At 42.2% G+C, this 19938-nt stretch overlaps 1 protein-coding gene across 1 annotated transcript in view; it reads right to left on the bottom strand.

The window, feature by feature from the left end:
• The window catches only part of COL4A2 (collagen type IV alpha 2 chain), a 181414-nt gene that overhangs the window by 40465 nt on the left and 121011 nt on the right, over positions 1–19938 (bottom strand). The window contains exons 22-31 of the mRNA XM_083729819.1: positions 17650–17813; positions 16574–16646; positions 16370–16476; positions 10492–10693; positions 8966–9025; positions 6443–6505; positions 5002–5109; positions 3860–4081; positions 2961–3122; positions 1212–1382 (exon numbers count right to left, since the gene is read on the bottom strand). Of these exons, the coding sequence (XP_083585945.1) occupies positions 1212–1382; positions 2961–3122; positions 3860–4081; positions 5002–5109; positions 6443–6505; positions 8966–9025; positions 10492–10693; positions 16370–16476; positions 16574–16646; positions 17650–17813 (1332 nt within the window). The remainder of the gene's footprint in view (positions 1–1211; positions 1383–2960; positions 3123–3859; positions 4082–5001; positions 5110–6442; positions 6506–8965; positions 9026–10491; positions 10694–16369; positions 16477–16573; positions 16647–17649; positions 17814–19938) is intronic.

Here is a 19938-nt window from a genome sequence, read left to right as displayed (position 1 = left end):
ATAAAAATAAAATGAAAGTATTAGTGAAAAATATGAATGCATAAAAATATGAAAGTATTAGTGAAAAAATAAAAATGAGCTACAACTAGCAACACTAGTTAATTGAAAAAAGGTGAAGTATCTGGGGGTATGGCTAACAGCTAAGAATATAAATATTTTTAAGGAAAACTATGTAACAATGTGGAAAGAGATGAAGAAAAATATGGATGTCTGGGGAAGGATGAATTTATTGCTTTGGGGAAGAATTTCAGTGATGAAAATGAATGTATTGCCAAGAATGTTATTCTTATTTCAAACAATACCCAGGGCATGCTGAGAGAGACACTTCAAACAATGGCAAAAATCCCGCTTGCTGCCTTGCCTTCTTCCATAGCTGCGCGCAACCCCTCCGCAAGGAGAGGCTGCACGGGGCTATGGCTTCTTTAAAATAACGTTTGTGAAAAAGAGAGAGGCCTTTTTGCTAAGTATTTTAGGTACAGAGATTCCGAAGGAGCAGAAATGTACGCAATGACGGCCGCACAGATACTACTGGCCCGGAGATGGAAAGAAGACAAAGTTCTGACCAGAGACGAATGGCTGATGAAGATGATGGACTATGCGGAAATTGTGAAATTGACTGGGGAAATCAGAAACCAGGAAGAGAAGAAATTTAAGAAGGAATGGGAAAAAATTATAATGTATTTAAGAGAACACTGTAAACTACTAAAAACTCTGGCAGGATTTGAGTAATACTTGTAATGTACGAAAAACTATGGATTATTTTTCTTTAAAAAATAGAGAAAATAAGGCAAGCAGTTGGAAAAAAGATTGATAATGGTAACCATGGAAGAGGGGAGGGGAGTCGAAGAATTCAGGGAATCCTAAATGATGATGTGGATGTTTTGTTTGAATTTAAATTTGTTATGTAAAACTCAATAAAAATATATTTTTTTTTTAAAGAGAGACCAAGCATAACTTCAGGTAACTGGTCCCAAACAATTCAAGGCTTTAAACATCAAAAGCAGCACTTAATGTTGTACTGCAGCTGGAAAAGTCCCCGGGAGCTTTTTGAGTAAAGAGCCTGCACCCAATTAATCTCAAAAAAGAGGTACTGGTGGTTTCCCCACTTTCATGGTCTATTGCATCTATTAACACTTTGCACAAGATGTATTATGTATTACTCTTGGAGCAACTGCTCATGTAATTTTGGGCTCAGAATAGTTTTGTTGTACCTTTCACGCCTGGAAGACCGTGCATTCCATCCACCCCAGGGAGACCAGGCTCACCAGCCTTGCCTTTAGTTCCAATGAAACCAGGTTCACCTCTGTCACCTGCCAGACCTTTCATTCCTACAGGACCAGGTTTCCCTGGGTCTCCTGCATCTCCTCTGGCACCCGGTGAGCCTATAAATATATATTGAAAAGAAACAGAAGAATATAATGGATATAATGCAGCCACTGGAAAGCAGTCATTGTGCAGCTTGTATTGATATGAAAACACATCAAATAAAGAACAAAACCAGTAAATTATTGATGGAATATTTTCCAAATTCTAGACATGCCCCCCCCTTGCCCTCATCCCACCTTGAACAGCTGTGAGTCCTCCACTCACTATGTCCTGAGTGGTTCAGAGGCAAAGCCTATTTCTCTCTGGACAACATGGCAGTCAAGGAAGAAAGCGAAATGGGAAACGGGGGAAGAGAATGTGTGGCTCCTGATACCTTTGGTCCTGCCTGTTGCCTACTTTGGCCCCTCCCACCACTGGTGTGCAGTCCTAAAAAGTTACTATTAAGTGAATGCTGCTCTTGATATAAAGTTTCCCAAGTGCTATTTTAGACCTCAAAAACTTCAAATATGGTTAAATTTTAAAGAGCAAATTTGTGAACTAGGGAAATTTACTGCCTTTTCTTTCCAGTTGATGGTGAAAAAATGACATAGTCCTGTCATCTATGTATTACTTATGTAAGACAGACTCAGATGCAGAATAAATTATGTTAGACCTAAGTATGCTTTTCTAAGCTTTTATACACCTGTGGTTTGTTGTCTGTGGTCAATCAGAAGCTGTGCTTTGGAAGTCAAACGTTTCAGAAGTTGAACAGACTTCCAGAACAGATTCTGTTCGACTTCCAAGGTACGACTGTATATGCTGTACAGTTTATTTTGTGTATGGGTGAAAATTACTGTTTGGCAATATACTGTAGCAAAGAACTATCTGTATATCGGAAACACACACACACACACACACACATGCATGCAAGGATACTACTTTTGTTTCTAAGACAATGCAGTCATGCGTTACAGCAGCCACTGGCTTAGAAGAGGCACCTTATTTTTTTCACACACTGAAGTGAATGTCCCTTAAGATCTGCAGTTCTTATAAATACACACATATATATGTGTGTATGTATGTGTGTATAATGTGTGTGTGTGTGTGTGTGTGTGTGTGTGTAATTTAATTGGTGGCAACTCATTAGTAAGCCTAAAGTTTGTAAACCACCAATCCAATAAATATGGCATCCTCAGTAATAATGCTCATGTGCAGTCTACCACATGGTTCAGACTGGGCTGAATTACAGTGTAGACAGCATACAAACATCCCATCTAGCTAGATGGACAACTGACAAGAAACAACATTTTGCAAGGATCTCTGCATTGGTGGCATAACATTTGAATCATGTAAGAAGCTGGTATAATGCAGATGTTAAAAGTGTGCACCGCACACTAAAGTCAACAGCCAATCTTCCATGGCTTAAATCTTAAAAGGACTATGATTGTACCATGTTGGCAGTATTAACAGGGAAAAGCTACTCCATGTGAATGCTTGAAATAATAAGCTCCTATGAAAGTTTAATGGAATGACATTGCACCCCCAAAGGTCCCACACCAGTAGTTTGAGATCACCTTTCCCCAGGAAAGTGCTAAAGATGCCCAGGCAAAGTACAAGGAAAATCACATTTGGGAAGCACGCGGGACGATCCTCACCTACAAACCCTGGTGAGCCAGCTCTGCCCGTGATCCCTTGCTGGCCTGGCAGTCCGGGGAATCCAAATGGTCCTTGTGGTCCTGGCAAACCAGTCAAGCCAGCAGGGCCAGGAGACCCAGGATGCCCTTTAGCTCCAGGCTGACCTGGAATGCCATCACTTCCTAAAAATAATAACAAGTGTCATTAATTGTTATGCGTTGGATATCGAGTGCATATAGATACAGAGTTGGATCAGGATTTAATTAATTAAACTCAGTCCCCATTTAAATCAGTGAGATTTCAAGGTCATGACTACCTTGTCAACAAATTTAGCTTAGCTCCAACTCACAGTCCAGAAAATAATTATAATAATAATTTATTCTGAAGCCTATGAATATGAAAAGCTGCCTTCTGAATAGGTCCTACATGCTCATAAGGAAAAGCAGCTTTCTGGTTTGCAGTCTATACAGAATGGGACTTAGTGAGTTCTGCTTTCTTAACAATCAGTAATGTTCATTTCCTCTACTGGTATTACGTGCAACATCTTAGGTGAAAAATCTGGGAATACTGATGAAGGCAATGGACCAGGATGCTCATTTTCAGCAAAACTGCAGGACTGCTGCTGGCTGCAATGCAGAGAACCTACTTACGGTAAGTATATGTTGCTTGGGAGCAAACATGCTGGTTTCACTATTTCTCCAGCTGCAGCTCTCTGTGCAAAATCACAAACTGATTTTGAAATTCCCTGCAGTTTTCAAAGCAACATGCCAGGGTGCAGAGGGCTGTTTGAAACTAGGCTACAGAACCTTTGCCGCATGCAGAACTCATTGCAGAACTCTGCATCACCACAACTGCTGTCACCAAATTTCCTGAGTCTCTCTTCTTTAAAATTCTCCACTGGCGAAAACAAGAGCATTACCTCTCAGTCCTGGCAAGCCATGATCTCCTGGAGGGCCTTTCAGTCCTGGGATTCCCGGCGGCCCAGCATCCCCTTGGGGGCCTGTGGGTGCTCCAAGTCTGTCACCTGCAACTCCTTTCGCTCCTGGAGGGCCTGGCCAACCTGGCAATCCTGGACTCCCAGGAAAGCCCTGCTCCCCAGGCAATCCTGGTGCACCTCTGTTTCCTCTGGGCCCAGGAAATCCTAAATAGAAACAAATGATGATTCTAAGAAAAGTAATTTATTTGCCAGAATAAACTTGTTAAAGTTGATTAATGGAAAACAATATAACCAGGATGATGCAAATCCCTCCTTAGCCAAATAAGCACCTTTATGTCCCACTGACTTCAATGGAAAGCTGAACAAGTGCTGATTAAAAGCATTCACACCCTGTTGTCTTAAAACTACAATAATAATGTAATTTAGAAGATAATCCACAAATGGTCCTTGGGCAGAATAGTGTTACTAAGGTATTTAGCAGCAGTGGACTTTGTTCTTTCTGTTTTGATTTGTCCCTCAAGTGACCCATGTGAGTACATATGTGCTCCAACATCTCCAGACTGTGGGCAGTACTTATTCAAGGTTTTCCTTCAAAAAGGAAGGAAAGAAAGATAGATAGATAGAGAGGATGAATGAGACATCTTTGTGGGATAAGCTGCATGATGCCTTTTGCAATATCAGAAACTCCATGTCATTATTCATGTCATTAATTGATTGGTGGAGATACAAACACATTTGAGAGGCACAGCTCAGTTAGTACTTGTTTAATGAGGTACTAATTTACAAATGAAAAACCTAGAAATGGTTAAAGCATTTGTTTGGTTGACAGCCCCAATTGTCATCTTTGTGGAGAATCCTTGTGTGAACAGGGACTGCTTTTTGCCAGGGTCTTGGCCTCAGAGCCATGCAATATTTTCACATGTTGACATTACATCTAAAATCATCCTCAGTTGTACAAGCAATTACATTGTTCTATACTGTATATTTTGCAATTCCATTTGTGTGCATGACCAACTTGATTTTTATTGGAGAAGCAAATTACGAATGCGATATATAAACATGGATACATAAATTGAACACTTCAGATGTCTACAGTACAAGTGTGTTTTGGATTTTAACCATACCTGGTGGGCCTGCTAAGCCCTCACGACCTTGATCTCCCAGAGAGCCTTTCAGCCCTTTGGATCCATGCAGACCGAGTTCGCCTGCAATCCCTCTTGTACCTTTCGCACCTACATTATTGAAGATATTATGCTAATGAAATGCAATAAATAAAAATATGTACATGTTAAAGGGGAAAATACAAAATAATAATAGAAATATTGGTAATAAATTTATAGCTAGCCTTAGGTAAGTTATATCTTTTAGGGCATTTCCAGATTATGAGAGAACCATTCCTAGTGGTGGAATATCTTATTTCTATGTAATGTAGATTTGCTGCATGCTATTTCTAATGTACGGGTATATATTAAGTGCAACTGAAGGAGGGCTGTAGTGTTACAATTTGCAAAATATGGGTAATAGGAATACCCAGCCTTTGGACACACTTAAAAATTATTTTTCACATAATTTAAATGCTGGGGAATTGTAATAGCGATTTTGTTGCAGAAGCTGTCTACAGGAAAGTTGAAAGAACAGTTAAAACAATAAAACCAGACCTTCAGCTCAGGGAAATGCATCTTCAGGAGCTAGAAGAAATCCAATACTGACAGCCCCCACTCCTATTTCAGCAGGGAGGACAACCCACAGCGCTGCTGCCACCAGTGAGAAAGCCTGCCTCTACATCACCACAAGCCAACCATTATCAGGCCAAACTAGCCAGGTTCCTTGAGCTGCCTGTGGTGCCCTGGAAGCGAAGGGGAAGGTGGCTTTCCAGTTCATACCTAGTGAAGACAGCATCCTCCATGACCGAGATAAGGAACTGAGGCTGTTGCCTTTGGACAGACATTTTACCAAAGTAAAAACAAATACTTGCAAGGGGGGGGGGGAATCCTCTGAAATGTTGACATTTTGGATTGGAATATTTAGCCTTTTGCATTCCTCTTAGGATTACATGTAAAGCAGTATTATTCATAAAGGGCATGTGAGGAGATCCATGACTTGCAGCATGGAAGGCAGGTCGTAAGTATTTGGGTAACAATTGTAGGATTGTTAAATAAACAAGCAAGCAAACAAACAAATCTTATTAGTTGCAGATGATTCAGATAAACGTTTTGATAGCAAGTAGGAAGATTGAATTTGATATGCTGTTGTACTTTTACATTACTTTCAAAGTTGCATTTGCAGACTGATCTGCAAGCTACACCTAATCTTTTGACTCAAGCAAAAATTATATTTCCACATTCCTGGAAGTTGCTCTGTCTGCAAACTCTCCAAGAAATGTGAAATAGCACAGATATAAATAACATTGTCAACTATAGATATGGGCAAATAAGATCTAATAATTATTTTTATAAATAGTTTCCATTTATTTCCTTTTGGAATCATAATTATAGTTGAATGATTTGATTACGTGTTGTGCATTGTAACTTACTGTATTGTTATTGTTATTGTTATGGCATTTACCTCTTGGTCCTGGAATCCCTGGAGTTCCTGGAGTTCCTTTTGGCACTTGAATACAGCTAGTTCCTGTAGGTAAACAATACAGATAAAAACAACAAAGTGGCTCTTCAAAGACTTAACAAATGTATTGTGGCAAAAGAATTGTAGGCCAGGGGCCTAAGGATGGAGGAGAAATTTTGTTCCCATCTTAATGCAAATCTACCAGATTCACCCACATGAACCAAAAGGCAGCTATTTTTTGAAATTCATGATGCAGTTTTCCAACACAAAAATGCATACAAAAACGTGTGTATTGGGGGCAAAAAAAAAAAAAAAAAAAAGGTAAAGGACCCATGACAGTTAAGTCCAGTCACGAACAACTCTGGGGTTGCGGCGCTCATCTAGCTTTACTGGCCGAGGGAGCCGACGTTTGTCCGCAGACAGTTTTTCCGGGTCATGTGTGACTAAGCCGCTTCTGGCGAAACCAGAGCAGTGCACGGAAACGCCGTTTACCTTCCCACCGGAGTGGTACCTATTTATCTACTTACACTTTAACGTGCTTTCGAACTGCTAGGTTGGCAGGAGCTGGGACCAAACAATGGGAGCTCACCTTGTCACAGTGATTTGAACCACCAACCTTCTGATCAGCAAGCCCTAGGCTCAGTGGTTTAGACCACAGCACTATAAATCAGCAGGAAGTGCTGATAGCAGGGGCCCAGGTAAGCCCCACCTTGGAGTCATCTCTCCACCTGAGGCTTGGTTTTTTCACTCACCCTCTGTCACCTTCAGCACCTTCACCTGTTCATTGTCTGATTTAATATTTATTGAAATATTTTAATAAACAAACAAACAAACAAACAAACAAACAAACAAACATAAAAGCCTCTACCATCCACTTCTCAGTGTGTGTATGTGCCTGTAAACATTTTGTCACAAAGGAAAGAAGTAAATAAAGAAAGAAAAAAAGAAAGAAAGAAGCATACAGTCCTTTTGAGAATGTAATAGTATAGCTACCAATTTAGCAATAGCAGTGTGGCTTCTGGACCAGAAAAATCTCCCCCCATAATTAAACCTAAGATGAAATATGGCCTTCAGTGATGACTGTTTATTCAGATTGGATGTGGCTACTTAAGTGAATCCCCCAAGGCCATGATCCTTCAAACCAAGGGTAGACAGAAGGTATATTGGGATCTAGTAGTAGGCATCTGGGTGACAGGCAATAGGTTGTTATTATTATTAGTAGTAGCAGTAGTAGTAGTAGTAGTATTAACAATAGCAACCCCTGCCCCAAAAGTGAGGGCTTTTCTTCTAAAAATCAGACTGCTGAGTTGAGGAAAGCTCAGGAGAAACACCAAGAGTGGTTTTTGTGTGAGAGAAAAGTTTGTGAGCTCTGTTCTGACAGCGAAAATATGTTCCTGAGCTGAAGTTGAGCTCAGAGGTGCCCTAGAATTTGCTGCCAAGGAGTGTGGTGGAGTCTCCTTCTTTGGAGGTCTTTAAGCAGAGGCTTGACAACCATATGTCAGGAGTGCTCTGATGGTGTTTCCTGCTTGGCAGGGGGTTGGACTCGATGGCCCTTGTGGTCTCTTCCAACTCTATGATTATGATTCTATGATTGTTCCTAAATTCTAATGATTTTGCTGCCTTCTCCTCTACTGAACCGCCTTTCTTTTGCCCCTGGTCATTAGTAGGCCTCAAGCTTCTAGTAGAAAGCCAAGTCTGCCAGGCTTGAAGTCTGCTTTTAGCATCCCAAGCAACTGTGGCCTATGATTGGGTTTTCATAAAAGCTTTTGGGTCTTTGTGTCCGAGTCATCATTTAGGAATTCCTTCCTTTGTGGGCTCAGGGACAGCAAAACCAATTGTTGGAAATGACTGAATGCACAGCAGCTTTCCTGTGAGCCATGCTCTGTGTTTAGCTTTCAGGTGGTCAGGAAGAGTGAAAGAGTGGAATTGCACTGCAGAAGAGCTCCTTTAGGCCACTGTCAGTCAGGGTTCACTAGGGTTTTGCATCCTGCCTAGCAACATGATCAGGGTTCCAGTGTCCATAAGCAGGGGGGTGGGGCAGGGGGTGGTCAGAGACAGGAAGCGGTAAGCACAAAACTGGGTCTTTGACTCAGGTGAATTAAGCCTAGTTTCACCCTGTGTTTGTGCAACCTTTTACTCAGCAGCAATACCGTCCAAAACTAAGGGCAAAAACTATCTAGTGTCCTCTGGAAGGAAGGAGGACAGATGGTGTTGGTGGTCAAGGAATCTGGCATATCAGGTAACATGTGAAGGAGACAGAGAGGACGTGGCAATGGACTGGACTGCCTACTAAAAGCTTGATTTGACTGGATGCAAAATAGTAAGATGAATGAAGTTGTATAATGCTACTCACTGGAGTTTTCAACAGTTGCATTGTAATACATTTTGTTAAAAAAAATTTGGAGTGTAGTGTCAAATTAAAACCCTCTTCAGTTTGCATTAAGTTCTTCAAAATACAATTCTTGTTAACATTCAGAATCACAAATTTTGCATACAAATTTACATTTTTAAATTATCATATTTTACCTGACTGAATTGGCTCAGTTCTGTTACCTCTGAAAAAGACTTTGACTGTCTGTCCACAATCTGAAATATAAAAAATTAGAACAAAAGAAATTTGGATTTCTTAAATTATCACCAGAAACAGCAATGTTCAACCCACCAACTGTATCTGCAGTGATCTTTTGAAATAAACTTGTTTAAACTTGTTTATTTTGTGAACCACGCTGAGACCTTCAGAAGATGGGTAGTATACCTTCAGAAGATGGGTAGTATACCTTTAATAATTAAAAATAAAAATAAATGTATTTATTTAATTATATTTTATTTATTAAATTTATAGACCTCCCTTCATCAAAAGATCTCAGGGCAGTTCACAGAATAAAATACAAGGACAACATTATCCACCTGCAGTTCTAGCCCACCTGCCATAACTGTTCCATGGCATGCCAGCAACTGCCTTTGATTTTTGAATTTGCTGGAAATACATGCAGCAGCGGAGAAAACAGTATACAGCTTTGTTGGAAAATAAAATAAAGAGTCATGAATTGGCCTTCTAAGTCTACAGAGTGAGACATCTTGTGGTGCCCACTCCTCAGCGTCCAGCCAGGGCCTGACACTTGGGTGAATATGAGAGATATCTGGATGTTCTGAGATCAGGGTGCCAGGTGCACTGGGTCACTGCAGCAATATCAGTGAGGTTGAGTCATTCACCCTCCCATTGGTTCAGGAAATATGCCTATGTGTAGGTATAACAGTCTCTAGGGCATTGCTTTCATTACGTCTTGCCTATGTCCTGTTCTGTTTGATGTCAGGGTCTGACTCTGAATCTGTGAAAGTCAGGGAAGAGGCTGTGGGTTTTATGCAGCAGTGTTAGCCAACATGGTGATAGTGTTAGAGGACCTCTCTGTGCATACGCATCTTTATTTCAAACACCAGGAGAATAGTATATGGTAGATAGCAGTGTTTCGCTTTGTCTTGTGTCTGGAGACAGTGAATACTTTGCTACTTTGAACTGTGTGGCAGAGGAGTTTCCCCCTTAACTGAGGATTCTGGAAGAAGCTGTTCTGCTGGGAGCAGGAAATCTCTAAGGCCTCTGCTGGGGTTCCATATACACTGTGGATATATCACACTGGCTGAAGTACCAAGTGACTTCTTCCACAAGTCACCAACAGAGCATGCAACCCTCAGTGTGGATGTGTCACGTGGCAGCCTGAGGAGATGTTTTATGGGAACAGTGACAGGAAGCACAAACCCTAAGTGCCTGAAGAGCACTTCTCCATAGGCCCTCACAATTTTTACCTGATTTATGAAGGGCGTTATTAAAAAGTAAATTGTTGCAAAACACATGAAAGAAAGTGGTGTCTAAGAAATCTACAAGCTATGTAGATTTTGAAGACACAACTCAACCAATGTTCCCAGAAGGCAGTAAGGAATTTGTGTAGCAGACCAAGTCTAAAAGGTTTTCAGTGATGTACTCCTATGGCAATGAGGCAAGGGCAGGTGAGGCTGCCCACCTCAAGAATCCCCACCTCAAGAATCCCCATACATACCTATTTCAGCAGGAGCGCCTGGAGGTCCTGGGGAACCTTGGAAACCAGGACTCCCAGGAACCCCAGGGTCACCCAGAGGGCCAGGATATCCCTTTGGACCTGGCAAGCCAACACCTGGCAAGCCTTCTTCTCCGGGAAAACCCTTTGGGCCTAACGGACCAGGTTCACCAGGATCCCCTGATTCACCTCGTACACCATCACCCTGCAAGGGAAGGAAACATACCTCAGCCTGCTTACAACGTATTAATCTATTTTAGCACTGAAATTTCATTTTCGGTTCGAATCCCTGCGGCAGGGTGCGCTCCCGCTGCTCGCTCCCAGCGCCTGCCAACCTAGCAGTTTGAAAGCACCTCCGGGTGCAAGTAGATAAATAGGGACCGCTTGCCAGCGGGAAGGTAAACGGCGTTTCCGTGTGCGGCTCTGGCTCGCCAGAGCAGCGATGTCACGCTGGCCACGTGACCCGGAAGTGTCTCCGGACAGCGCTGGCCCCTGGCCTCTTAAGTGAGATGGGCGCACAACCCCAGAGTCTGTCAAGACTGGCCCGTATGGGCAGGGGTACCTTTACCTTTACCTTTTTCATTTTTCACTTGCTCAGCAGCCTCACTAGCATTAAACAAGAATTCTGAACCAGAGGATATTTTGGCTTTCTTCGACCCAGTAATCACTGTAACAACCAGCAACAAGAGAGCCGTAAGCATGAGCTTATGTTTTTAGATTATGCTACCTGATCTTCCAAATAAAGATTTCTCATGCTTATCATGCTGGCGGCTTTGGTCAAGGTATCCTCCTAGAAAGTTATTGGCTGGAGATGATGGGAATTGTAGTCTGAGGTCCAGCGCCGAGGGCTTCTGGTGGTTCCCTCACTGCGAGAAGCGAAATTACAGGGAACCAGGCCTTCTCGGTAGTGGTGCCTGCCTTGTGGAATGCCCTCCCATCGAATGTCAAAAAAATAAACAACTATATGACATTTAGAAGACATCTAAAGTGATGAAGACAGTAAATTGAAGGAGTTAATTAGAAAGATGATTTTGGACAGCTGTTACAAGGTGACACAATGAATTTCAGTTAGGAGGGATTTGAAGACGTCAGTTAACAATGAAGGATAAATTAGGTTTTATGTGTCTACATTTTTGTTTAGTTTTTTTTGTTTTTAGTACTGTAATGTGTGTTTTTTATATGTTATATTTGTTATAAATGTGGAAAATCAATAAAAAGGGGGAAAAATAGAAGACATCTGAAGCCAGTCCTGTTTAGAGAAGTTTTTAATGGCTGATGTTTTAATGTATTTTTAACCATCTGTTGGAAGCCACCCAGAGTGGCTGGGGAAAACCCAGCCAGATGGGTGGGGTAGAAAAAATTATTATTATTATTATTATTATTATTATTATTATTATTATTATTATTATTATTATATTATTAGTCTGACACCATCAAGAGTGTTACAGGTTGCCCAACCTGTCAGTTTGTATTTCTTCATACAGAAAGTATTGATCTGATTTGTAGAGATCTTTCCTATTCTAATTAATTTAAGAGGGTTCTGGAAGCTTCTCTGTGTGACAGAAACAAGCAGAAAGTTCATGATGTTTGGGTTATTCCTTCAGAGAAGTTGAGTACAGCAGGCCTAAACTGGTTCTGTTATCTCTTCTTCAAGGTCATGCTGACTATAAAAGTAAGGCCAGTAAGTAAGGCCTGGGTTTTGGTTTCTCTTTCTATCTCTTTTCCTTCTGGTGTTCTGTACATAGGATGCTTAGTGTTAAGATTTAGACATACCGTATTTTTCCTTCTATAACACGCAGATTTTTTCTTCTAAAAAGGAAGGGGAAATGTCTGTGCGTGTTATAGAGTGAATGTGTGGTCCCTGGAGCCGAAAAATCATGCAAAAATCAAATCGCGGCGCTGCACGCTGCACGGAGAAGCGAAACCTGAAAAGAGGAAGCAGCTGCTTTCCTGCATTCTGCCTCAGGGTCTTACTGCCCACCCCCCTCTGTTTCGTTGCTGTGTTTGCTGAAACGGAACAAAGAGCAGGGAAAGCCCCTCCCCTCCAGGCAAGCTCCGGTGCTGCTGCGGGAGAGGGAGAGAGAGGGGGGAAGGGAGAGAGAGAGGGGGGAGGGAGGGAGGGAGGGAGGGAGAGAGAGAGAGAGAGATGGCTGGCTTGGGTGGGGGGAAACTTTTGCCTTTCTTTCCTCCCTCCCGTTAAATCCCTCTCCTGCATTCTTAGCCAGCTGCTTCTCTGCACACCCCTCTAATGCCCCTTCTTTGTTTTTCCTTCGCTCCCCACTTAAAATGTGGTTACAAAGCATGGATCCTCAGGATCTTTGCATTGGGTCACCCCAAATTCACCATCAGATCACATAGCATGTCCATGACTACAGCCTGCACCAAAAAAATCACGCACCCACTGTTGCCTGGGGCTGCAATGGTGCAAAAATGTGGTTAAAAAGCATGGATCCACAGGGATTCTCAGGATCCTTGCATTGGGTCACCCCAAATTCACCATCAGATCACATAGCATGTCCATGGCTACAGCCTGCACCAAAAAAATCACGCACCCACTGTTGCCTGGGGCTGCAATGGTGCAAAAATGTGGTTAAAAAGCATGGATCCACAGGAATTCTCAGGATTTTGGCATTGGGTCACCCCAAATTCACCATCAGATCACATAGCATGTCCATGGCTACAGCCTGCCCCCCCAAAATCACGCACCCACTGTTGCCTGGGGCTGCAATGGTGCAAAAATGTGGTTAAAAAGCATGGATCCACATGGATCCTCAGGGTCTTTGCATTGGGTCAGCCCAAATTCACCATCAGAGCACATAGCATGTCCATGGCTACAGCCTGCCCCCCCAAAATCACGCACCCACTGTTGCCTGGGGCTGCAATGGTGCAAAAACGTGGTTACAAACCATGGATGCACAGGGATTCTCAGGATTTTTGCATTGGGTCAGCCCAAATTCACCATCAGATCACATGTCTGTGGCCACAGCATGAAGCACAAAAATGATACATCCACTGTTTCATTCAGAATGTTTTTTCCCTTGTTTTCCTCCTCTAAAAACGATGTGCGTGTTATGGTCAGGTGCGTGTTATAGAGCGAAAAATACGGTAAGTTATTGCAAGTTTAAGTGAAGTCTGAAGCAACTGGATTTCTTATGGACAGTGCCAATCCTGAATGAATTGGATTTGTGATGATTATGCTCATTTGCCTTCAGTAGCAGTAAAGCTCTGTTCGATGAAATATAATTTTCTCTGGTCTATTTTTGGGGAATCCTGAAACATGTTTATGTTTTCACTCTGCTAACTATACATTGGAGTTCTGCTCTGGAACAATATTGAGTAGAATTCCATGACACAACCCTGAGCCTAATTCTAATCGGCCAGGTACTTGACACACAACACCCCTCCACTCCTCATATTTACAGTCCTGGTTGACGGCCTGATGACATGCTGGCTGTGGGTGTATTTCTCCTTAACTCAGAACAAAGCATATAAAGCATATGAAAACTAAATCACGGTGAGAATGTTAATTCATTATTTGGCATTATGCATGAGGAAATTAACAAGAGGTGGCTTTGAAACACAAAACTTGTCATTGAACATATTTTTGCCCCACAGAGTTTAAAGCCCCGAAGGGCCCTGCTGAGTCAGACCCCAGTGCCATCTAGTTCAGCACCATGTTCTCAAACCCACATGCAGGGTGTGAGGGCAGGAGCACTCTCTCCAGTTGGGCTCCCCAGCAATTGGTGTTTAGAGACCTCCCACTTCCAGAGCTGCTACACAGCTATCATGACTAGCAGCCACTAATAGATGGAGAAAAACTATATCCTTTTCCCCCCACATCTTACATAATTGTACACACCTCTATCATTTCCTTCTTTGTGTGCTTTTTTCCTAAATTAAAAAGCTCCACATGCCACCTTTCCTCATAGGGGAGTAGCTCAAGCCCCTTGATTATTTTGATGCCCTTTTCTGAACATCTACTTTCCATCCCTACTATATCTTTTTTCAGATGCAGCAATCAGAAGTGTACACAGTATTCCAAGATTTGTGTAGCAGCATTATAATATTGGCAGTTTTATTTTCAATCCCTTTCCTAATGATCTCTAAAATGGAATCCAACTTTTTTGCAGCTGCTGCACACAAGGCTGACATTTTTACTGAGCTATCCAGTAGAACCCCAAAGTCTTGTTCCGGGTCAATTACCATCAGTTTAGGACTCATAAATGTGAAATTATTTTTGGGCCTCATTTTACTGTTGCTTCTGCTAAATAGCACTTGCCATTTTAATGCCCACTTATCCCATCTGGAGACATTCTTTTGGCGCGCCACACAATTCTCTTTTTTTAATCACACTGAATAATTTGGTGCCACCAGCAAACCTGGCCATCTTACTGCTCATGCCTAACTCCAGATCATTTAGAAACAAGTTAAGGAGCAATGATCTTGTCAGGGCACTGCCATCGGACCAGGGTAGGGAAGCAGAGGGGCAGTTGGGTTACAGGGAACCTCTGAAAATCTTGTGAAGCAGTTTACATTTACTGGCTATCCCATGGCTTCTAAGTTTACTCAGGAGTCTTTAGTGAGGCACTTTATCTAAAGTTTTTTGAAAGTCCAAGTACACAATGTTTACTAGAATACCTCTATCAATATATCTGCTGACACTCTCAAAGGCTCCACAAGGTTAAATAAAAAAATTGAAGAATATCTGAAGAAGTGTGCATGCACATGAAAGCTTATCCCCAGAACAAACTTAGTTGATCTCTAAGGTGCTACTGGACTATTTATTTATTTATTTATTTTGACTGTGTCAGACCAACACGGCTACTTACCTGAATCTACAAGGTTAGTTAGGCCTTACAAGCAAAGTTGTGGAATTCTGTGCCAATAGAGGTCATGATGGCTAACATTATATTTGAGTCTCAAAAACAACACCGAATATAAGACAGTGTTATGAGTAGGTTATTGGTTAAGATAGTCATGTACAATTGGCCTCCTGTTGGAAACAGGATATGCTTTGTTTATTTCATAAATTTTACACTGCTTGATTGAAGAAAAAACCTCAAAAAAGATAAAGCAATAAAACAATCCCTTAAATAATGACAACTATAATTTAAAACATACAGAAATTTAAAACTGCAGTAGAATAGACTAAAAGTAAAGCTCATTAAACTTTCCAAACACCTGGGTAGGCCTGTCTAAAAAAATGCAGTGAAGGTGCCTGCCTAATATCAACAGGCAGGAAGTCCCAAGGTGTCGCTGCCACAACACCGAACAATTGAGCTCTTACAGACTATTTGTGCACAGGACTCAATTTATGCTCTCATGAACAACATACTGAGTCTGAAGCACATTAATGTTTAGTATAGGAAGTACCTACTGCTATGCCAAGGATATGAGAGAAACCACCGTGTTACACCAGCACTACATAGATCTATTTTGACCATGGCTGAATAACAAATGGCCTTCAATGTGACCTATTAATATAGAGGAAACAGTGGGTCGTCAGATGTTGTGTATCCTTTATTTAAAATATTTCTTAAAAATTAAACAAATAAATATAACAATATACAGCAAGGTAAGAGGTAAGCTAAAACAAACCCGTAAAACGAAGGAGTAGAATAGGGAAAAATTTCAAAATACAACCTAAAATGCCTGGGCAAAGAGCATGGTGCCAAAAATATTGTAATGCCAGCACCAGGCATGTCTCTTTGGGGAGGGCATTCCAGAGTCACCACAGAAAGGACATTTGCAATGGTTAGCGATGATGAATGAGGAGTGTGAGACCAACAAACAGCTGCAAGGCTATGGACTCCCCATCCCTGAATTCAAAGAATTCTCTTCTTTGTCACATTGATAAGAAGAAGGTGAAGTGGTTACTTACCGGAAGCCCAGGTAGTCCTGGTAAACCATCTGTGCCGTCTCTTCCTGGCAAACCATCTTCTCCTTTATATCCAGGAATTCCTGGAATTCCTTGGTCTCCTTTAGCACCTAAGTGAAACACAACTCGTATAGTACATATACTGCTGCTAAATGTGGTACGTTTGCAGAAATAAAAATAAATTGAAATGCAGAGCTATGGCCATACCTCTTGTGGTAACATATCGCGAATCTCCTTTTGGACCTTGTTGTCCAGGTGGCCCAGGTACACCAGGCAATCCCTAATAGTCAAGATTATGAGAATTAAGTTAGTCATATTAGTAACATACAAAAGTGTAAGGGTAAACCCATTTCCTCTTGCAAGAAAAAGGAATAACCCTCTTGAGAAGATGCAGAGAAAATAGGTTTCAGAGTGAAAGGATGAAGAGGCAACATCAATTTCCTGTGTCTGTATGTTTGTGAGAGAAGTAATTGCTCTGTTGCAGGCAGACTATGTCACATAAAGTTGGTTTATAGTATGATCATATTTATGCTTAAAAGGTGAGGGGAATTAGGCAGAGTATGGAAAAAAATTTTTCACAAGGCTACAAATAAGTTTAGAAAGCAATGGTTAGCTTGGCCTAGGTTTAGGGCGAGTGTGTGTAAAAACATAGAATACCCACACCTCTGTCCATAAAAAAGCAAACAATATTCCGAAAACTGGCCTGAGCACTGAAAAAAGAATTATCACACACAAACAAACACACACACCAAAAGTATCCTCAGTAATTAAAAGAGATTAAAACAAAATAATTAAGAACTAATGCAAATTTCAAGAAAGGAGTGTTTCTGACTAAACATCAGAAATAACTTTCTGATGGTAAGGACCGTTTGACAGTGGAACCAACTACTTTGGAATGTGGTGTACTCTCCTTCCTTGGAGGCTGTTAAGCAGAGGCTGGATGGCCACCTGTCACAGATGCTTTAGTCATGCACAGCAGGAGCTTGGACTAGATGACCTTTGAGGCTCCTCCCAACTCTGTCATTCTGTCATTCCTATCAGGACTCATTAATATTGTACAAATGGGATCATGATATGTGTGTGCAAGTGGACCCACGTGACAAGTTTGTGTTATGCTCCCAAAATGATGCTTGGACCCTTCCTAAATAAGTGAAATTGAGATTTTTTTTGTGGTACGGTGGCATATATACCTAATCAAAATAAATCTACATTTGTTTAAATAAATTGCATAGGAAACATACTTAATGATATGGAAAAAAGGTGTTACAACATAAATGCCATACTTTTGAGCCAGGAAAGCCAGGCACTCCATGTGGGCCTTGATCACCAGGGTCTCCTTTTCTCCCCACCGGCCCCATTGGACCTGGAAATCCTGGTGGACCAGGTTGCCCAGCAGGGCCTCTTTTTCGTTCGGTACTTTCAACACATTTACAATCTCCTGGCTCTCCTGCAAAACAATATTCAGAGAAGGAGACCTAAGAATTGCCCTCTTGAAAGCATATTGTAGAAGCTAAGAGTGAGCAGCAGGGGTTAAAGTGCTCAAGCTCGGCTTCTTTGCCCTTTGGTCCTCAGGGAGCAGAGGGCTTCGTCAGTGTCTGGATTTACTATAATTTAAGGTTAATTTTTACCTTCTTTTTTGAAAAAAATGTGGTAATTTCTACCATGGGGACTTTGGTATAAATTAGTCTACACTTCCTTATGTTTTATCATTGCCTCAATAAATCACATTGCTGCATCCTATACTTCTTTATTGACAATGGTGACAACTTATAATTAAAAGCAAAAGCATTTCATTTCTTTTTTCTGTAACTTGTTTGCTTATATTAACATTCAATAAAAACAATGAAAAAAGAAGTCACTCTTTGTCAGGGAAGAGTTAGAAGTTTCCAGTTTCTCAGAGGGAGAAAGCATTCCCCAAGGGGGGGAAGGAGAGCAGTGAATCTAATAGAAGGGAGCAAGAGAAACAAGAGGGAGGGACCGGCTGTTCCCAGGAAAGGCCAGGGTTCAGGAGGGGAGATACAGGCCAGCTCTAGCCAGGAGGGTAGGAAAAAGGGCGGGAAAGCGAAGGGAAGGGCGCCCTCGCCATTTTGAGGGTGGCTGGTCACGGAGAAGCAGGGCTCAGAAGGGATCTGAAAGAAGTGACTCTGAGGAATGATATTTAAGAACCGTTTATAAGACTGTTTTGTTAATACGCAATAAAAAGTTATAAAAAACAGGAAGTGTTTGTGTGGTGATCTGAAGAGGACAACGACCAGGCCTGAAACTCTTGTTCCTGTAAATTACAAAAAATCTCTAAGATAATGTTTCCCTGTAAAAGAGGCAGAATTTACAGTGCATCCACCTTGATACATGCAAACCACTTCTCCAAGCACTGCAGTGATTACCCAGGAGTGGTTTTGCCTTCATTTGGTAACAGATCACTGGAAGCTTATTACAAAATGATATACGAGTTTGTTTTCTTCAATTATGGTTGTTGTTGATAAATAAGAACAACAACAAACCAATAATCCTCACTCCCACAACACATTTAAAAAGGCATTGGATGTCATCAGTCAAAGGCCTGGTTGGAGAGAAAAGTTTTTGCCTGATGGCCGGGGAGAGTATTCCACAAGTAGGGAGCAACTGCAGAAAAGGTCCGTTGCCACCCTCTGGGCCTCTAGCTTAAGCTTATTTGCGAATGTATAACTAAATAGGTAAAAGTAAAGGGACCCCTGACCACTAGGTCCAGTCGTGGATGACTCTGGGCGCTCATCTCGCTTTATTGGCCAAGGGAGCCGGCGTACAGCTTCCGGGTCATGTGGACAGCATGACTAAGCTGCTTCTGGAGAACCAGAGCAATGCACAGAAACACTGTTTACCTTCCCGCCAGAGCAGTACCTATTTATCTACAGTGGTGCCCCGCAAGATGAACGCCTCGCAAGACGAAAAACCCGCTAGACGAAAGGGTTTTCCGTTTTGGAGGCGCTTCGCAAAACGAATTTCCCTATGGGCTTGCTCCGCTGTCCCGGACGGCTTTTGAAGGCAGGCGGAGGGGGGGGGAGCAAAGACCTTTGCCCCCCCCGGCCTTCAGAAGAGGTCCAGGACCTCTTCTGAAGGCTGGCGGGGGGCAAAAGTCTTTGTCCCCCCTGCCTGCCTTCCCGGGGGCTTTTAAATCGCTCCGGGACAGCGGAGAATTCCTCCGCTGTCCCGGGGCGATTTTAAAATGCTGGCAGGTGGCTGCGCTGCCGCCCGCCAGCATTTTAAGATCGCCCGGGACAGCGGAGAAGTCCTCCGCTGTCCTGGGAAGGCAGGCGGGGGGGGGGAAGCAAAGACTTTCGCCCCCCCCGGCCTTCAGAAGAGGTCGGGGGACAGACTGTCCCCGGACCTGGTCTGAAGGCGGTTTCCATAGGAATGCATTGATTGATTTTCAGTGCATTCCTATGGGAAACTGTGCTTCGCAAGACGAAAAACTCGCAAGACGAAAAGACTTGCGGAATGAATTAATTTCGTCTTGCGAGGCACCACTGTACTTGCACTTTGACATCCTTTCAAACTGCTAGGTTGGCAGGAGCAGGGACTGAGCAAGGGGATTC

Source organism: Podarcis gaigeae (assembly GCF_964106915.1).
Source record: "Podarcis gaigeae genome assembly, chromosome: 3".
NCBI lineage: Eukaryota > Metazoa > Chordata > Lepidosauria > Squamata > Lacertidae > Podarcis > Podarcis gaigeae.
The sequence above is the reverse complement of the archived record's forward strand: the minus strand, read 5'-3'. Positions and strand labels throughout refer to the sequence as shown.